The sequence below is a fragment of the Melopsittacus undulatus genome, chromosome 4 (genome assembly GCF_012275295.1).
Source record: "Melopsittacus undulatus isolate bMelUnd1 chromosome 4, bMelUnd1.mat.Z, whole genome shotgun sequence".
In the NCBI taxonomy this organism is placed as follows: Eukaryota; Metazoa; Chordata; class Aves; order Psittaciformes; family Psittaculidae; genus Melopsittacus; species Melopsittacus undulatus.
The window spans coordinates 45603338-45616130 of record NC_047530.1 but is presented as its reverse complement, the minus strand read 5'-3'; the positions used below and the strand labels follow the sequence as shown (position 1 = coordinate 45616130).

The 12793-nt window shown below is 38.0% G+C and overlaps 1 protein-coding gene across 1 annotated transcript; it reads left to right on the top strand.

Moving 5' to 3' along the window:
- The first annotated feature begins 7478 nt into the window (after positions 1–7478).
- On the top strand, positions 7479–11948 carry LOC101873960 (fibrinogen-like protein 1-like protein). The gene is made up of 2 exons (XM_013129108.1): positions 7479–7626; positions 11248–11948. Exons 1-2 carry the CDS (start codon positions 7479–7481, stop codon positions 11946–11948), a joined length of 849 nt encoding a protein of 282 aa, XP_012984562.1.
- Positions 11949–12793: the final 845 nt, after the last annotated feature.

The following is a 12793-nucleotide window of genomic DNA, read 5'->3' as shown; positions in this document are numbered from 1 at the left end:
TCGATGATGGATGTGTTTGTTGTTCTGGTGGTCTCTCATCAACCTCACTTTGAGCAGGATTATCACCAACACTAGTTCAGTTCAGTCATGCTGTGTCTAGCCAGTATTAAATCCTTGAAACATGCAGGTTTCACAACCAGTCTGGGAAAGCTGTTCCCGTACTGTACTACACCTGGTGAACAAGCTTTCCCAAATATCGCATTTGAACATTCCAAGTCACAGTTGGTGTTTATTGAACCATGTTATTGTTGGACTATGTGATTAATCATGGTAAACACAAAGGCCTGGTGAGGTTCAGATGCATAGTGACAGGCAGAGGAACCCTAGTTAACCTCATCAGTGAAAACTGGAAGACAGACTTGCCTGTTTCTAAGACTACCAAAAGGGAATTATTAGACCATTGTCCCTGGTGTGAAACCCAAAGAAACTTTCCCAGAACTCCTTGCAGAGTGAAGTGTTGCCTACATGGGACTTGCAATGGCATGCAGGAGGAAGGGCACTTCAGATTTGTTTAAAGGTTATCATGGGGTGCTTTTAACAGGACTCTGGGAATGTGTGAAACTTTCTATTGAATGTTTAGGGAAAGGACCAAAGGATGGGAAAGGAAGGGATCCATGTAGCATGGAGGAATAAGCCTCTTGACCAGTCTACACTGGTTGCTTTTCATCACCCTACCATTCCACTTTTTTAGGTCTTTTATTTCCTGAATTTCTCTTTATTTTAGCTAACTTCTCTTTATTTCTCTTAGTTTTTCCTTTTTTTAAAAGATAGGCCTCTACTGTGCCCACTGAAGTCCTCTGGGACCTGCATGACTTCTGAAAGGTAATTGTAAATGGTTCAAAGAGGACTTTTGCTTGTAGAATTTAATTTGTCCTTGACACTTTGAAAATACCTAACTACTTCAATACCTTTGAGATGCTTTTCACCTAATTTGGCCTCCAGTCCTACTCCTTCATTAAAATTAATTTCATTAAGTATCTGATCAGTGTTTATAAAGCCTGCAACAAAAAAAGTCACCCAATCTGTGTCTTTTGTCCTCCTCCGTCATTAAATAATGGATTTTTCGTTTTGATTTCTTTTTATTTCCCATGCATTTACAGAATATTTGTCTAATTTTTATGTTCCTTGCCAACAGTAACTAACCTCAAATTTTACCCTAGTCTGTTATTCTGTTATTCATGTATAGTCACTCTTAGGAATTGGTCCTTTTATTCCATTTGTTTGCACAACTTCATTCTGATTTTCAAATTTCTAAAGAACTCTTGAACCAGACCTTTTGAGCTGTTAGTATGGTTCATTTTTTCACATTAAATAGTTTGTCATGTCTCTTTCATTATAGTACCCTTCATCAGTTGCCAGCTCTCTTAAAGAATCTTTCTCAGACTCTTAGCAAGTGAGGATAGAAAATGGTTGCCTAAGTTTCTTGGTCTGTTTTTTATATGTATATATTTATTTTTTTACATACATTGTTATTATACTGTTGTACATACTCTTCCTTTCCTCAAAATCAGAAATTTTACCCTATTAAGATAGGTGCCACTTATATTACATTCCACACTCTCCAACAAATAACTCTCCATCAGTTTTCACCTTCAATGATTATATCTGGCAATTTCTGCCACCTTTAGAATTGAAAAGTCATTTACAAGATGTGCCCTATCATACCCTTTTCCAAAGCTAGCTGAGTAACTTAAGTTTTTCATTACCTCTAGCTCTGTCTGTCACCTAATTAAACAATTATTTTCAAGCATCTTCCATGATGGTGGATTTGGCTGTATTTTTTAAGTTAGGTCCTAATTCTGTTTTTGTTGAAAGTGAACCCTTTTCAATTCAGTTAAGTTCCTATGCCTTTAGAATTTAGTCTGTGGTTCAGCAGAAGACATGAAGATAGATACATTTTCAGTGTTTACTTCAGACCTTGGAATGTTTTCATAAAGAAATCTAAAAAAAAAAAGGTTGCTGAACATTTGAAAAGTCAAATGTTTCTGAGAGGGGAGTATTTGTTTTCTTTTACATTCGGTAAAAGATACATACCCTGGTTCATTTCCAATGTAGTGGTAAAGCTCACAAATAATGAATGTGTAAAAAGAGATTGAGAACCTGCAGTGTGTCTGAGCAGTTAATAACTGCTTTCTGCATTGTCAGACAAAACACACTTCATATGCCATTGCCAGCTCAGAAGTTCAAGAACAAGTGAAAACTGTTATGAGCATTATTTTTTTCAACTGCTCCTATGCAAACATACCAAAGTGCATTTAGCCAAGGTTGCAAAGGAATTCAAAGCCACTCAAAGTAGCAGATGTATTTCTATGCCCTGGGTTTTTTGTTTGGTTGATGGGGGGGAGGAATTGTTGGCTTGTTTTGTTGGTTTGTTTTTCCCTGAAGCAACCACTCATGCTGTGCAGCCATAAAACTTCTTTCAGGAAAGACAGTGAGCCTTTTTTCATGTTTTATGTGTTTTGCCTTGTTAGAACTTTGTCTTTTGAGTTCCTTAGTATGCTGAACAAGATTACTGCATAAAAGTTAGCATTTTTACAGGTTTCTGGCAGCAATACAAAGCCATAAATTGCCCAGCTCAAGTCTTTTGAATCCCCTGGATATGTAAGTTGCTAGCCTGTCAAAGTCCTTCCCATAATGGAGCCCGTCATGAGCATAGTGATCATGAAATTGCAGAGTTTTTGATTCTTGGAGAAGGAAGGGGTTAGCAGAACAGTTACCTTGCACTTGGAGAGGGCAGACTTGGGCCTATTTAGAAGACTGGTTGATAGAGTCACTTTTGGGAGGCAGTCCTGAATGACAAAGGAGTCTAGGAAGGCCAGGCATTCTTCAAGAAGGAAATCCTAAAGAGCAGGCCATCCACATGTGCCAGCTGAACATGAGCAGCAGTGTTCCCAGGTGGCCAAGAAAGCCAACAGCATCCCAGCCTGTACCAGCAATAGTGTGGCCAGTAGGGCCCTGGCAGGGCCAGGGCAGTGATCATCCCCCTGTACTCACAGCCCTGGTGAGGTGGCACCTCAAATACTGAGGTCAGTTCTGGGCCCCTCATACAAAACAGACATTTAGATGCTGGAGCAGGTCCAGAGAAGGGCAACGAAGCTGGGGAAGGGTCTGGAAAACAAGTCTTATCAGGAACAGGTGAGGGAACTGGGGTTGTTTAACCTGGAGAAGACTTAAGGGAGATCTTCCTGCTCTCTACAGCTACTTGAAAGGAGGTTGAAGTGTGTGTGGGATGTTGGTCTTTTGTCCCACACAAGTGATAGGACAAGAGAAAATTACTCAGTTTGTGCCAGGGGAGGTTTAGACTGGATATTAGCAGAAATTGCTTCAGTGAAAGGCATTGGTGAAGGCATTGGAACAGGCTGCCCAGGGAAGGGTTTGAGTGGCCATCCCTGGAAGTATTTAAAAGAAGTGTAGATGTAGATGTGGTGCATAGGAACATGGTTTAGTGGTGGACTTGACAGTGTCAGATTAATGGTTGGACTCCATGATCTTAAAGGTCTTTTCCAACCAAAATGATTCTATGGTTCTTTGACTGTATAATACTGCCACTTGCTGTCACAATTATCCAGACTACTAAGATTAAATTAATAGTACTTTGACCTTGCTAGAATGGATGGCTTCATTGTATGGCTTACATATGGACATTTTTTCACATCCTTTACAGACAGAGTCTGATTACTTGCAAAATAGGAGCTAGATTGTCTTTGTAACTTACTTTAGAGCTTGATGAAATTGATCAGAGACAAATCTTCCCTTTGCCAGTCTGTGCCATGAGTTGTTAAAATATCGAGAACTTGTAAAGACAATTTCCACAAAGGAGAGCATGCCCTGGAAAAAAACGAATGAAAGCTTGCCAGTTAAAGCTTAGGAGAAGCAGAGCGATAATTAAAACTTCAGCATATTGTGGAGGAGGAACTGGTTATTGGGCAGAGAAACTAACTATCTTAGTTAACATGGCTAACAATAAGTCATCATAGTAATGCGTTATTTTCAAATTTATATGACCAAACCAAACTGATGTAAAGTACCTTAAGATCACTATATAATTTTCATGGCTGAAAAATTCTTCTCAAAATGCTTCAAGATCAGAGAGAGAGATGTAGTAATTTTCATTATTTGTCAAAGTTTTCATCTACAGAAATAGATACCGTTCTGAGCACAAGTGAATTAATGCTTCTGCCCTTTCTTCTCTCTTCTAATTAAATGCTTCCCACTTTGCTTCTGCTCTGACAGCACAGATGAAAGTTTGGAAATAACAAAGAGAAGCAAACAGCAAGAAATTAAACAAAAATTAAAAGATGGGTAGAAGATAAACAGTGATGGAAAATGTGGGAATCAAAGGCACAAAGCAAAAATGCACCCTAATTTAAACCAGGGAAACATGAGACCTATCAGTAAATACCACTAAAGTCACTGGTGTTTTCTAGGTTTTATATATATGGACAGAATGGAGCAGTACTTTCTGACCTTTTTTAGCATACCATTTCAGCAAGATCTGTATCTGTTCAAAGAACTTTTAGTATCTCATAAGATGTTTTCATGCCTTAGCCAAGGTTTATAAAGCTTAGTACCAACCAAAAATTAGATACATCAAACATTGATACCAGAAATTCCCTGAGCTGCATAACACTAGAAGTGGATAGAATGTGTTCTTAAAATACCCTGAAGCTCTGCTACTGCCCAATGTCATGGAAAAGATACTGTTCTGACTCCCTGTGGCCACCCTCATGTATAATAAAGTGCTGCTTGTACTTGAAAAATGAAGAGAAATATCACTGAGTTTTAGGTGTTACAAGAAAATCTTCCTTAAAACATGTGTTACATGTATTTATTTAATTGTGCATGAAATAGAAATCCACACATGTTGTGCTTTCACTGAGGATAAATTATTGAAGGACAGAAATTATGCATAGTACAAATCCTCAAGGAGAGCTTGCAGAGGATGTAAATGCTCCAACAGTTTTAACTGTGGCTTGTTTCAGGGATAGAATCTGATCGAAGTGGGTTGCAGGCTGGATCAAGGAACACAAAAACTAAACTGTTGGCTCATCTTGAAAGGGGTAAATGCTAGATTAGATGTCATCTAAAGGCCATGCAGATAGACAGTGCAACTTCCAGGTACATAGAAACAATTAATTAATCTAATTCATTACAGTTTTGACCTGAATTAATGTTAATTAACTTGTTAATTCAAATAAACTAAAACACCACTCTGTTGACCAGCCTGTTCTGATTTGGTGGTTTGTTGGGGTTTTTTTCCTATTTTTATAGCTCTGAGACACTGCTTCTCACTCATTCATGTTGTAACATGAAGTAACAAGGTTTATGGTTGGTCTGTTCCCTTGTTCCTAACGCTTAAAAATCAAGTTGTCCTCACCTTTGCAAAATGACACAGTAAATTTGAGCATCTGTCTGTGTGTATTTAAGCAAAGTAAGTAATTTTCGGAACTAAAGCCTCTTCACAGTTCTCTGTCACTGTGTCTATTTGTTGATCAAGGAAATTTAATTAGTTACTGTGTTGTTTTAATCCTTACAGAAGGACTTTGTACTTTATAATTCATAAATACTTGCAAGTGTAATATGTCAGAATAAAGTCCACCAGAGTAAGCACACAGTGTGAAATAATGATGCAATTTTGCTGCATTTGAGATAGCGTGTTGGAGCTGATTTATTCACCTTAAGTATCAGGCAAAGTACAACTGTACAGAATGAGCTCATTCATTTCTGCATGATTTTCTTTGCCAAGCTTCACTTGAAAGAGGTAAGGTGCCTGCCTAGTGCTGTTTTCCTCAGTTGCTTTCTTAATAATTCATAATATTAAGTTCTATTTTAGACTTAAATGGATCTGTAAATCATTTCAGTGTGTCAATATGAAGGAAGAAAAAAGACTGACTCACTCAGAAATGCTAAATTAAAATAAAACTTCTAAAATAATAACTTCAGATCCAAGTACAGTTTTCTTGAAGTTTAGTGATGCTTGTGGGTTATGTTTTTATTTTAAGTAAGTCATTTATAATATAATACTTAATAATAGAAAGAATAATAGAAGCTTTCAAGGGAAAGGATACATGACAGTGGGAAATGGAGGCAGAGTACAACTTAAATGCTTTAAGGGAAACTCTATGACAAATTTAATGGGAGGTAATTTCCCAGTTTATTAAAATCTCAATGTCAAATGACCAGCCCTGCATAAAATAGCAAATTGTATATTAATACTAAATCAGAATTATTATTTTATCGCTTCTGGTAGAGTAGAAAATTCTGGTTTGCTGTTTTTCTGCCTGGTATCTATAAAAATTAACTCTCATACCTGAACTCTCTTACCATGATTTGTCTTGGACATTTTTTAAAATGTGGTGATTTTTTTTCTATCTGGAATACTGTTTGCTGAATCTGCTGCTAAGTCATTACATTTATAAGGAATATGGCTTTGCTGGAACATAAACCACTGTGGAGAAGGGTACTGGCCTCTGTAGTCCATGCTGACGCTGGCAGGAAATAAGTTCTGATGAAAGAGCTGCTTGCTAAATCTGTTTGCTGCCTTTGCCAAAGTCACTGGGAGGAGCTCTCCTTAAAAAACCCAACAAACCAAAACAAAAAAAACACACCCCAGTTTGGCAAGTCTTAAGCAAATGTGTCCTTTGAGAGTACAGGAAACATTAGTTATCCTGATTCAGCCTATGCTGCTGTTGATACAAAAATTCCTCTTGAGTCAAACTGGGATTTGCCTGAGGACCCCAGGACTTAGTCCAGTAATAGCGTAAGACTTCTTGCTGTATTGGATGGAGGGTTACTAGATGTGGAACCCCAAAAGGAGGACAAGCTCAAAAAGGTTTTGCTACAATATATTAACCCCTCGTGGGTTTTGAGGTTGAAGAAAAGTTCTTTTTGCTTTGTTATTTTTTTTTTTTAAATCTGATTTAAACCTGTGACCTATTATTTAAAGCTACAGATGGAAATTCATAAAAAGGGTAGTCCAGATGTACTGAAGCAAGTTATCCAAGGCATACAAATATTGTCAGCACTCAGGAAGCCTGTCTTTGAGTACTGTTTGAACTAGACAGCAGAGCTAGTGTTACTGCTTCTGCCAGGTTGACCATTGGTGTTCTATTTCACTACAGTTTGGACTCAGGGAATATCTCAGTTCTGATAAATACAAGATGTGCTTTTTCTTCCATCGTTACTTTTCTGTCATACACGAAATTACATTCTGTTTCATTGCCCAGCATGGTACATGGTAACAGCTAGGAGACATTCTAATCCTCTGTGTCAGAGGAATGGCCAGTCAGATACAGGGTGCAAGACATTAGGAAAGGGAGAGGTCCTTGAAAGATGGGAGAAGCTGATTTTGGCAGAGGCTTACTACAAGTATTTCAATACCTTTGTAATGTTCTATTACAAGTCATAAATCTTTCAATTTTTAATCCACTCTGTGTTACAGATCTGTATTGCTGCAGAAGGACTGACTTGGAAGGAAGATGCTGATGATGAGCTCAGTGGGACTTATTCTGTTCTTGCTCTCTCAATGCACTGTGTCAGTGAGCACTAAAGAGGCAGTGGTCTTGGCTAATGCCCACCTTCTTCCCCAAAGAGGCTATGAGAGACTGAGTAATAGCAATGAAAAAGGTACTCATAAAGAGAGCTGGGTAATTTGGATGCATGCTGTGTTTTACTTTATTGTGTTACTGTAACATTTTCAGCCAATATATTTGAAAGCTAGACCTGCAAAAATCAGAGTCATAGAATGGTTTGGGTTGGAAGGGACCTTACAGATCAACTGGTTTTAACTCCCCTGCCATGGGCAGGGACACCTTCCACTAGACCAGGTTGCTCAAAGCCCCGTCAAACCTGGCCTTGAATGCTTCCAGGGATGGGGCAGCCACAACTTCTCTGAGCAACTTGTGCCAGTGTCTCACCACCCTCACAGTAAAGAACTTCTTCCTTATATATAATAAAAAATCTACCTTCTTTCAGTTTAAAACTATTCCCCCTTGTCCCATCACTACATGCCCTTGTAAAGAGTCACTCTCCAAATTTCTTGTAGTCCCCTTTTATGTACTGGAATGCTGCTTTAAGGTCTCCCAGAGCCTTCTTTTCCACAGGCAGAACAACCCCAGCTCTTTCAGCCTGTCTTCACAGGGAAGGTGCTCCAGTGCTCTGATCATCTTGTGCCCATCCTTTGGACTCACTTGAGCAGGTCCACATCCCTCTGGTGTGGGGTGCCCCAGAGCTGAAGGCAATACCTGCCGGTCAGGTCTCATGAGAGCAGAGGAACAGAATCAGCTCCCTCGACCTGCTGGCCATGCTCCTTTTAATGCAGCCCAGAACATGGTTGGCTTTCTGGGCTGCAAGTGCACACTGGTGGGTCATGTTATGCTGCTCATCAGCTAACACCTTCAAGTCCTCCTCAGGGCTGCTCTCAACCAATTCTTTGCCCAGCTCTAGCTGAGCTTGGAATTGCCCCAGCCTAGGCACAAGACTTTGCATTTGGCCTGCTTTGCAATATGAGCATGTCCTGACCTGAAGTCACAGAATCATAGAATAGTTTGGGTTAGAAAGGACCTTAAGATCATGTAGTTCCAACTCCCCTGCCATTGGCAGGGATGCCTCACATTAGATCATGTTGCCCAAGGCTCTGTCCAGCCTAGCCTTGAACACTGCCAGGGATGGAGCATTCACAGCTTCCTTGGGTAACCTGTGCCAGTGCCTCACCACTCTCACAGTAAAGAACTTCTTCCTTGTATCTAACCTGAACTTCCCCTGTTTTAGTTTGAACACATTACCCCTTGTTTTATCGCTGCATCCTTGATGAAGAGTCCCTCTCCAGCATCTTTAATCCCTTGCTCAGCTGCCATCTAATTCAAGAGAAATTACCAGGGTTTTTTCATTTGAAGACTTTTCTATGGACAATCATATCTAGATTACATCATACACCTCAGTACCTAAATCCCATTGGTACCTATAATTGAGGCATCCCTCTGCCTATCTAGCTTGTGAGGTCCAGCTTGTTAGGGTTTCTGATACATTTACCAAAGTAGATCCCATATAAATTGTATATTAAAAGAGTAGTTGGCTGATTCATTTTACTCCTTTGACTGATGGTACTTGAGGTTTTATAAAATCCACTTTCCAAATTAATCTTGTGACATTCAGCCTAAATTATTTTCTCATTATCTGTCTATAGAAGTTGTTGTATTTTGCCTGAATAATATTCACTGAGAAGGGCAAATACAAGAGTCATTGTATATATCACTGATGTGTACATCACTATATAATCACTTAAATAATGGTAATTCTATAAAATCATGGGATCCGGTTTGGTGTCAGGCTATGTCTACCAAGCAAATGTTCTAACAATTGGAGTACAGAGTCATGTACAGAGTTCTGCTCTTTCAGGATGTTTAATAACAGCATGCAGATAATATTGAGATATATTCTATTCATGGCTGTAGATTCTATTAGGCAATGAAAGACATAAAAGTAAGACCTTGGAAACCCTGTCTATTCCTGTAAATCTGTCCTGAGTGGCATAGAAGTACCAATAATCTTCTGAATATCAAATATAAAAGACCATCTTTAACACAATAGTGATTCTATGAAAAAGAGTATTTAACAGATTTAGTCCATCTGGACTTCTACAAAGCCTATGATATAATACTTCATGCAGTATTAAATCAGGGAAGTTAAAGTTATATTATAATTTCAATAGAGAATGAAAAGTAAATGACAATGACTTGGTTAGAAAAGTAAACCATAAAGTCAAGAGGAGACTTTGCAAGTATTTGCTCATAGGTAATCTTTTCCATATTCTTATTAAGTATACTGATGCAAAAACAGGCATATGCTGATAAAATTTAATGATAACATGAAGTAGAGAAATGCCAATACAAAAAAACAGAATATTACACAGGAAAAAAAATTAAAAATCAGCTGTTCTTAAGCAATGCCATTTAGTTGAAAACTAAAGCACAAGATCCTAGGTTTTACTGCAAGGTGAGGACCTTACCAGTTACAAAAATCCCAAAACCAAACTGTAGATTAAAGGAAATTAAGCAATACAAATGCAATTCTGGAATATACCAACAAAGGTGTTTTTAATAAAACCTGGGAAGAATCAGTGGCACTGCATAGGGCCATCTGCAATATTGTGTGCAAATTTTACCCACATTCTAGGAGATTAATTTGCAATGAAGAGGTGCAGAAAAGCTACTAAGACAATTAAGGAACAGAAGATTTATCTTACACTAAATAATAAAAGAACTTCTTTATGCTACCTAACAGACAGAACAGACATTGAATAACATCCTTCTCTACAAAAGGTATTCTTTATATATGAATTCATGCATACAGAAAGGTGTGTTTAAATTAATTATATTCTGACTTTTAGAGGTCTCGTAGCCATTTGTAAAAAGCAGAGCATTGTGCCTTCAGAGATGCTTGATACTATACTATAGCAAGATGTTACCTTAGAAGCAAGTTACATTTAAAAAACATAGTATATATATTTCAGCCCAATTGAGAGGGTTATCCTAAGCCTTACATGCCATTTTTGTTACCTCTGAGTCTATTGGATAAATAATAAAGTGTAAAAGCACTTTCACATATTTTCTTGGTATTGGTGTTGTCACTGCACAGCACTGTAGTTCTGCTTGTAAATCCATGGTAAGATTTAGCCTGGAATTTGAGTGACATGAACTGTTCTTAAGAAAAGCCTCAGATGTTTATAAGTTTTATATTAGCAAGAAATATGCTTTACTATCTCACTTTTACCACTGAACACATGGCATACTTAGCAGAATTCAATGCAAAGATGTTATATATGCCCAAAGTGCAAACTGGTTAAAGAGAAATTAGATTTATTTGAGGATAAAGATAGCTCCTGTAACTAAACACAGTGGTCTAACACACGACACAGGGAATTGAAAAGTTGGTGACTACTCAAACTAGAAGAACACAGGAAGAAAATGTACCTAACTTCTGGCTTTTCAACTATATTGCTGTCATAAACGCAAAATCACACTTACGTTGTATGACAGGGTTAACAAACCCATTTTAAAATTTCTGAACATTTCCTGCACTTTCTGCTGTGCAATCTTCCCCTTTAGCTGAGCAGGTGCCCACTACCTGGGATGAAGTCAGAGTCAGTTTCTGGTCAGAGTGTAGCCATTCATTCATTCTAAAGGACAGAATTCAGATTTAAAAAATTAACAGAAATTTAATTTCTTCCATTTTTTTTTCATACTCAAGACTATCCAAGAGATTGTTTTGAGATTTTTCAGCACTCCAAAGGAAATTCCAGAGATGGTCTTTACATCATCCAGCCAAAGGAGGACCCAATTGTAGTCTCGTGTAACATGCAAGATGGTGGTTGGACAGTAATCCAGCACATTACAGCCAATAGTACTGTCGACTTTGATAGGACCTGGCAGGATTACAAATATGGATTTGGCTCCATTCATGACAACCATTGGTTAGGAAATGAATATATGCATCAGTTAACAAGCAGCTCTGTGCGATATATACTTGGAGTTAAGCTTGTAAACCTAAATGCTGAAATCAAATGGGGACAGTATGAACCATTCCTTATTGAAGATGAAGAGTCTCAATACCGAATCAGAGTTGGTCTATACCAAGGCAATGCCACTGATGCTCTCAGCTTGGACACTGAAGCTTATCTTCATGACAACCAGAAATTCACAACCAAAGACAGAGACAATGACAATTACTTTCAGAATTGTGCTAAACTGGAACACAATGGCATTCCTGGTGGAGGCTGGTGGTATGATGCGTGTGCTGGAGCAAATCTAAACCGGAGGAATGTGATCTACTGGCAAAAGGACTGCAACAAGCAACACATGTGCAAGTTTGCATGGATGATGATCAAACCCGTTGAGTATAGCCTGTCATATCCAACCAAGTCCTGTCTGTGTCAGAAAGTTGAACTGTAGATAAGCCATGTGTACTTTGAAAGGATCATAGATTCTTTCTCCAGTAACTGAAGTGAACTCACACTGACTGAATGATCACATTAAGTAATCATGACTAAAAATTTGGACCTTAGCAAGGGCTTTATGACAGCATATTGTCCAGGACTAGACCAGGACATAGACATCATCCAACCACACAAGTGAGAAGTCACTGTCAGAAACTGAGGCCTCTACTAGAATATTTAAATATTTAATTTTATAGTATTTTAGCCATAAGAGGAGTCACGTATATGAAATCCAATATTTGATGTCTTGTACATGACAAGATATACATGAACATACATGCATTTCAGAAGTTTTGCTCCAGTATGAATGTTGATCTCTTATAATTGCACATCTTCATATATCATGCAGGAAGGAAATTTCCAGTGAAGTACCTACATTTACAAAACACATATTGGAGAGTATTGTGTACTATAGGGCAGCATCAGCCCTTTCCTTTTATCTTCAGTGAAAGGTTTTTTAATATATAAAACTGGAATTAGTCTCATCTCCAATGGCTTCTTTTCCCCTTCATTGACTCTTCTCAGCTTTTTAATTGTACCATATACAGTGAAGTATTCAGCATAGGATTTTCTTTTCCTCCTTCTTTTTAAAGGACCCAGAGCTAATGGAATAATGAACTTTTCCACTGAAAGCTGCTAATCCAAAACTTACAATTCCTCTGAATTTTTCTTCAAGAAACTCAGTGAACACATTTTTTAAACAATCAAATTGATTTTGCAATTGTTTATTTTCTGCTTCTCTCTTTTTTTTTTCTGGATATTGCTGCACTTTATTTACCATGTTTTGACTGTTGCTTCTCC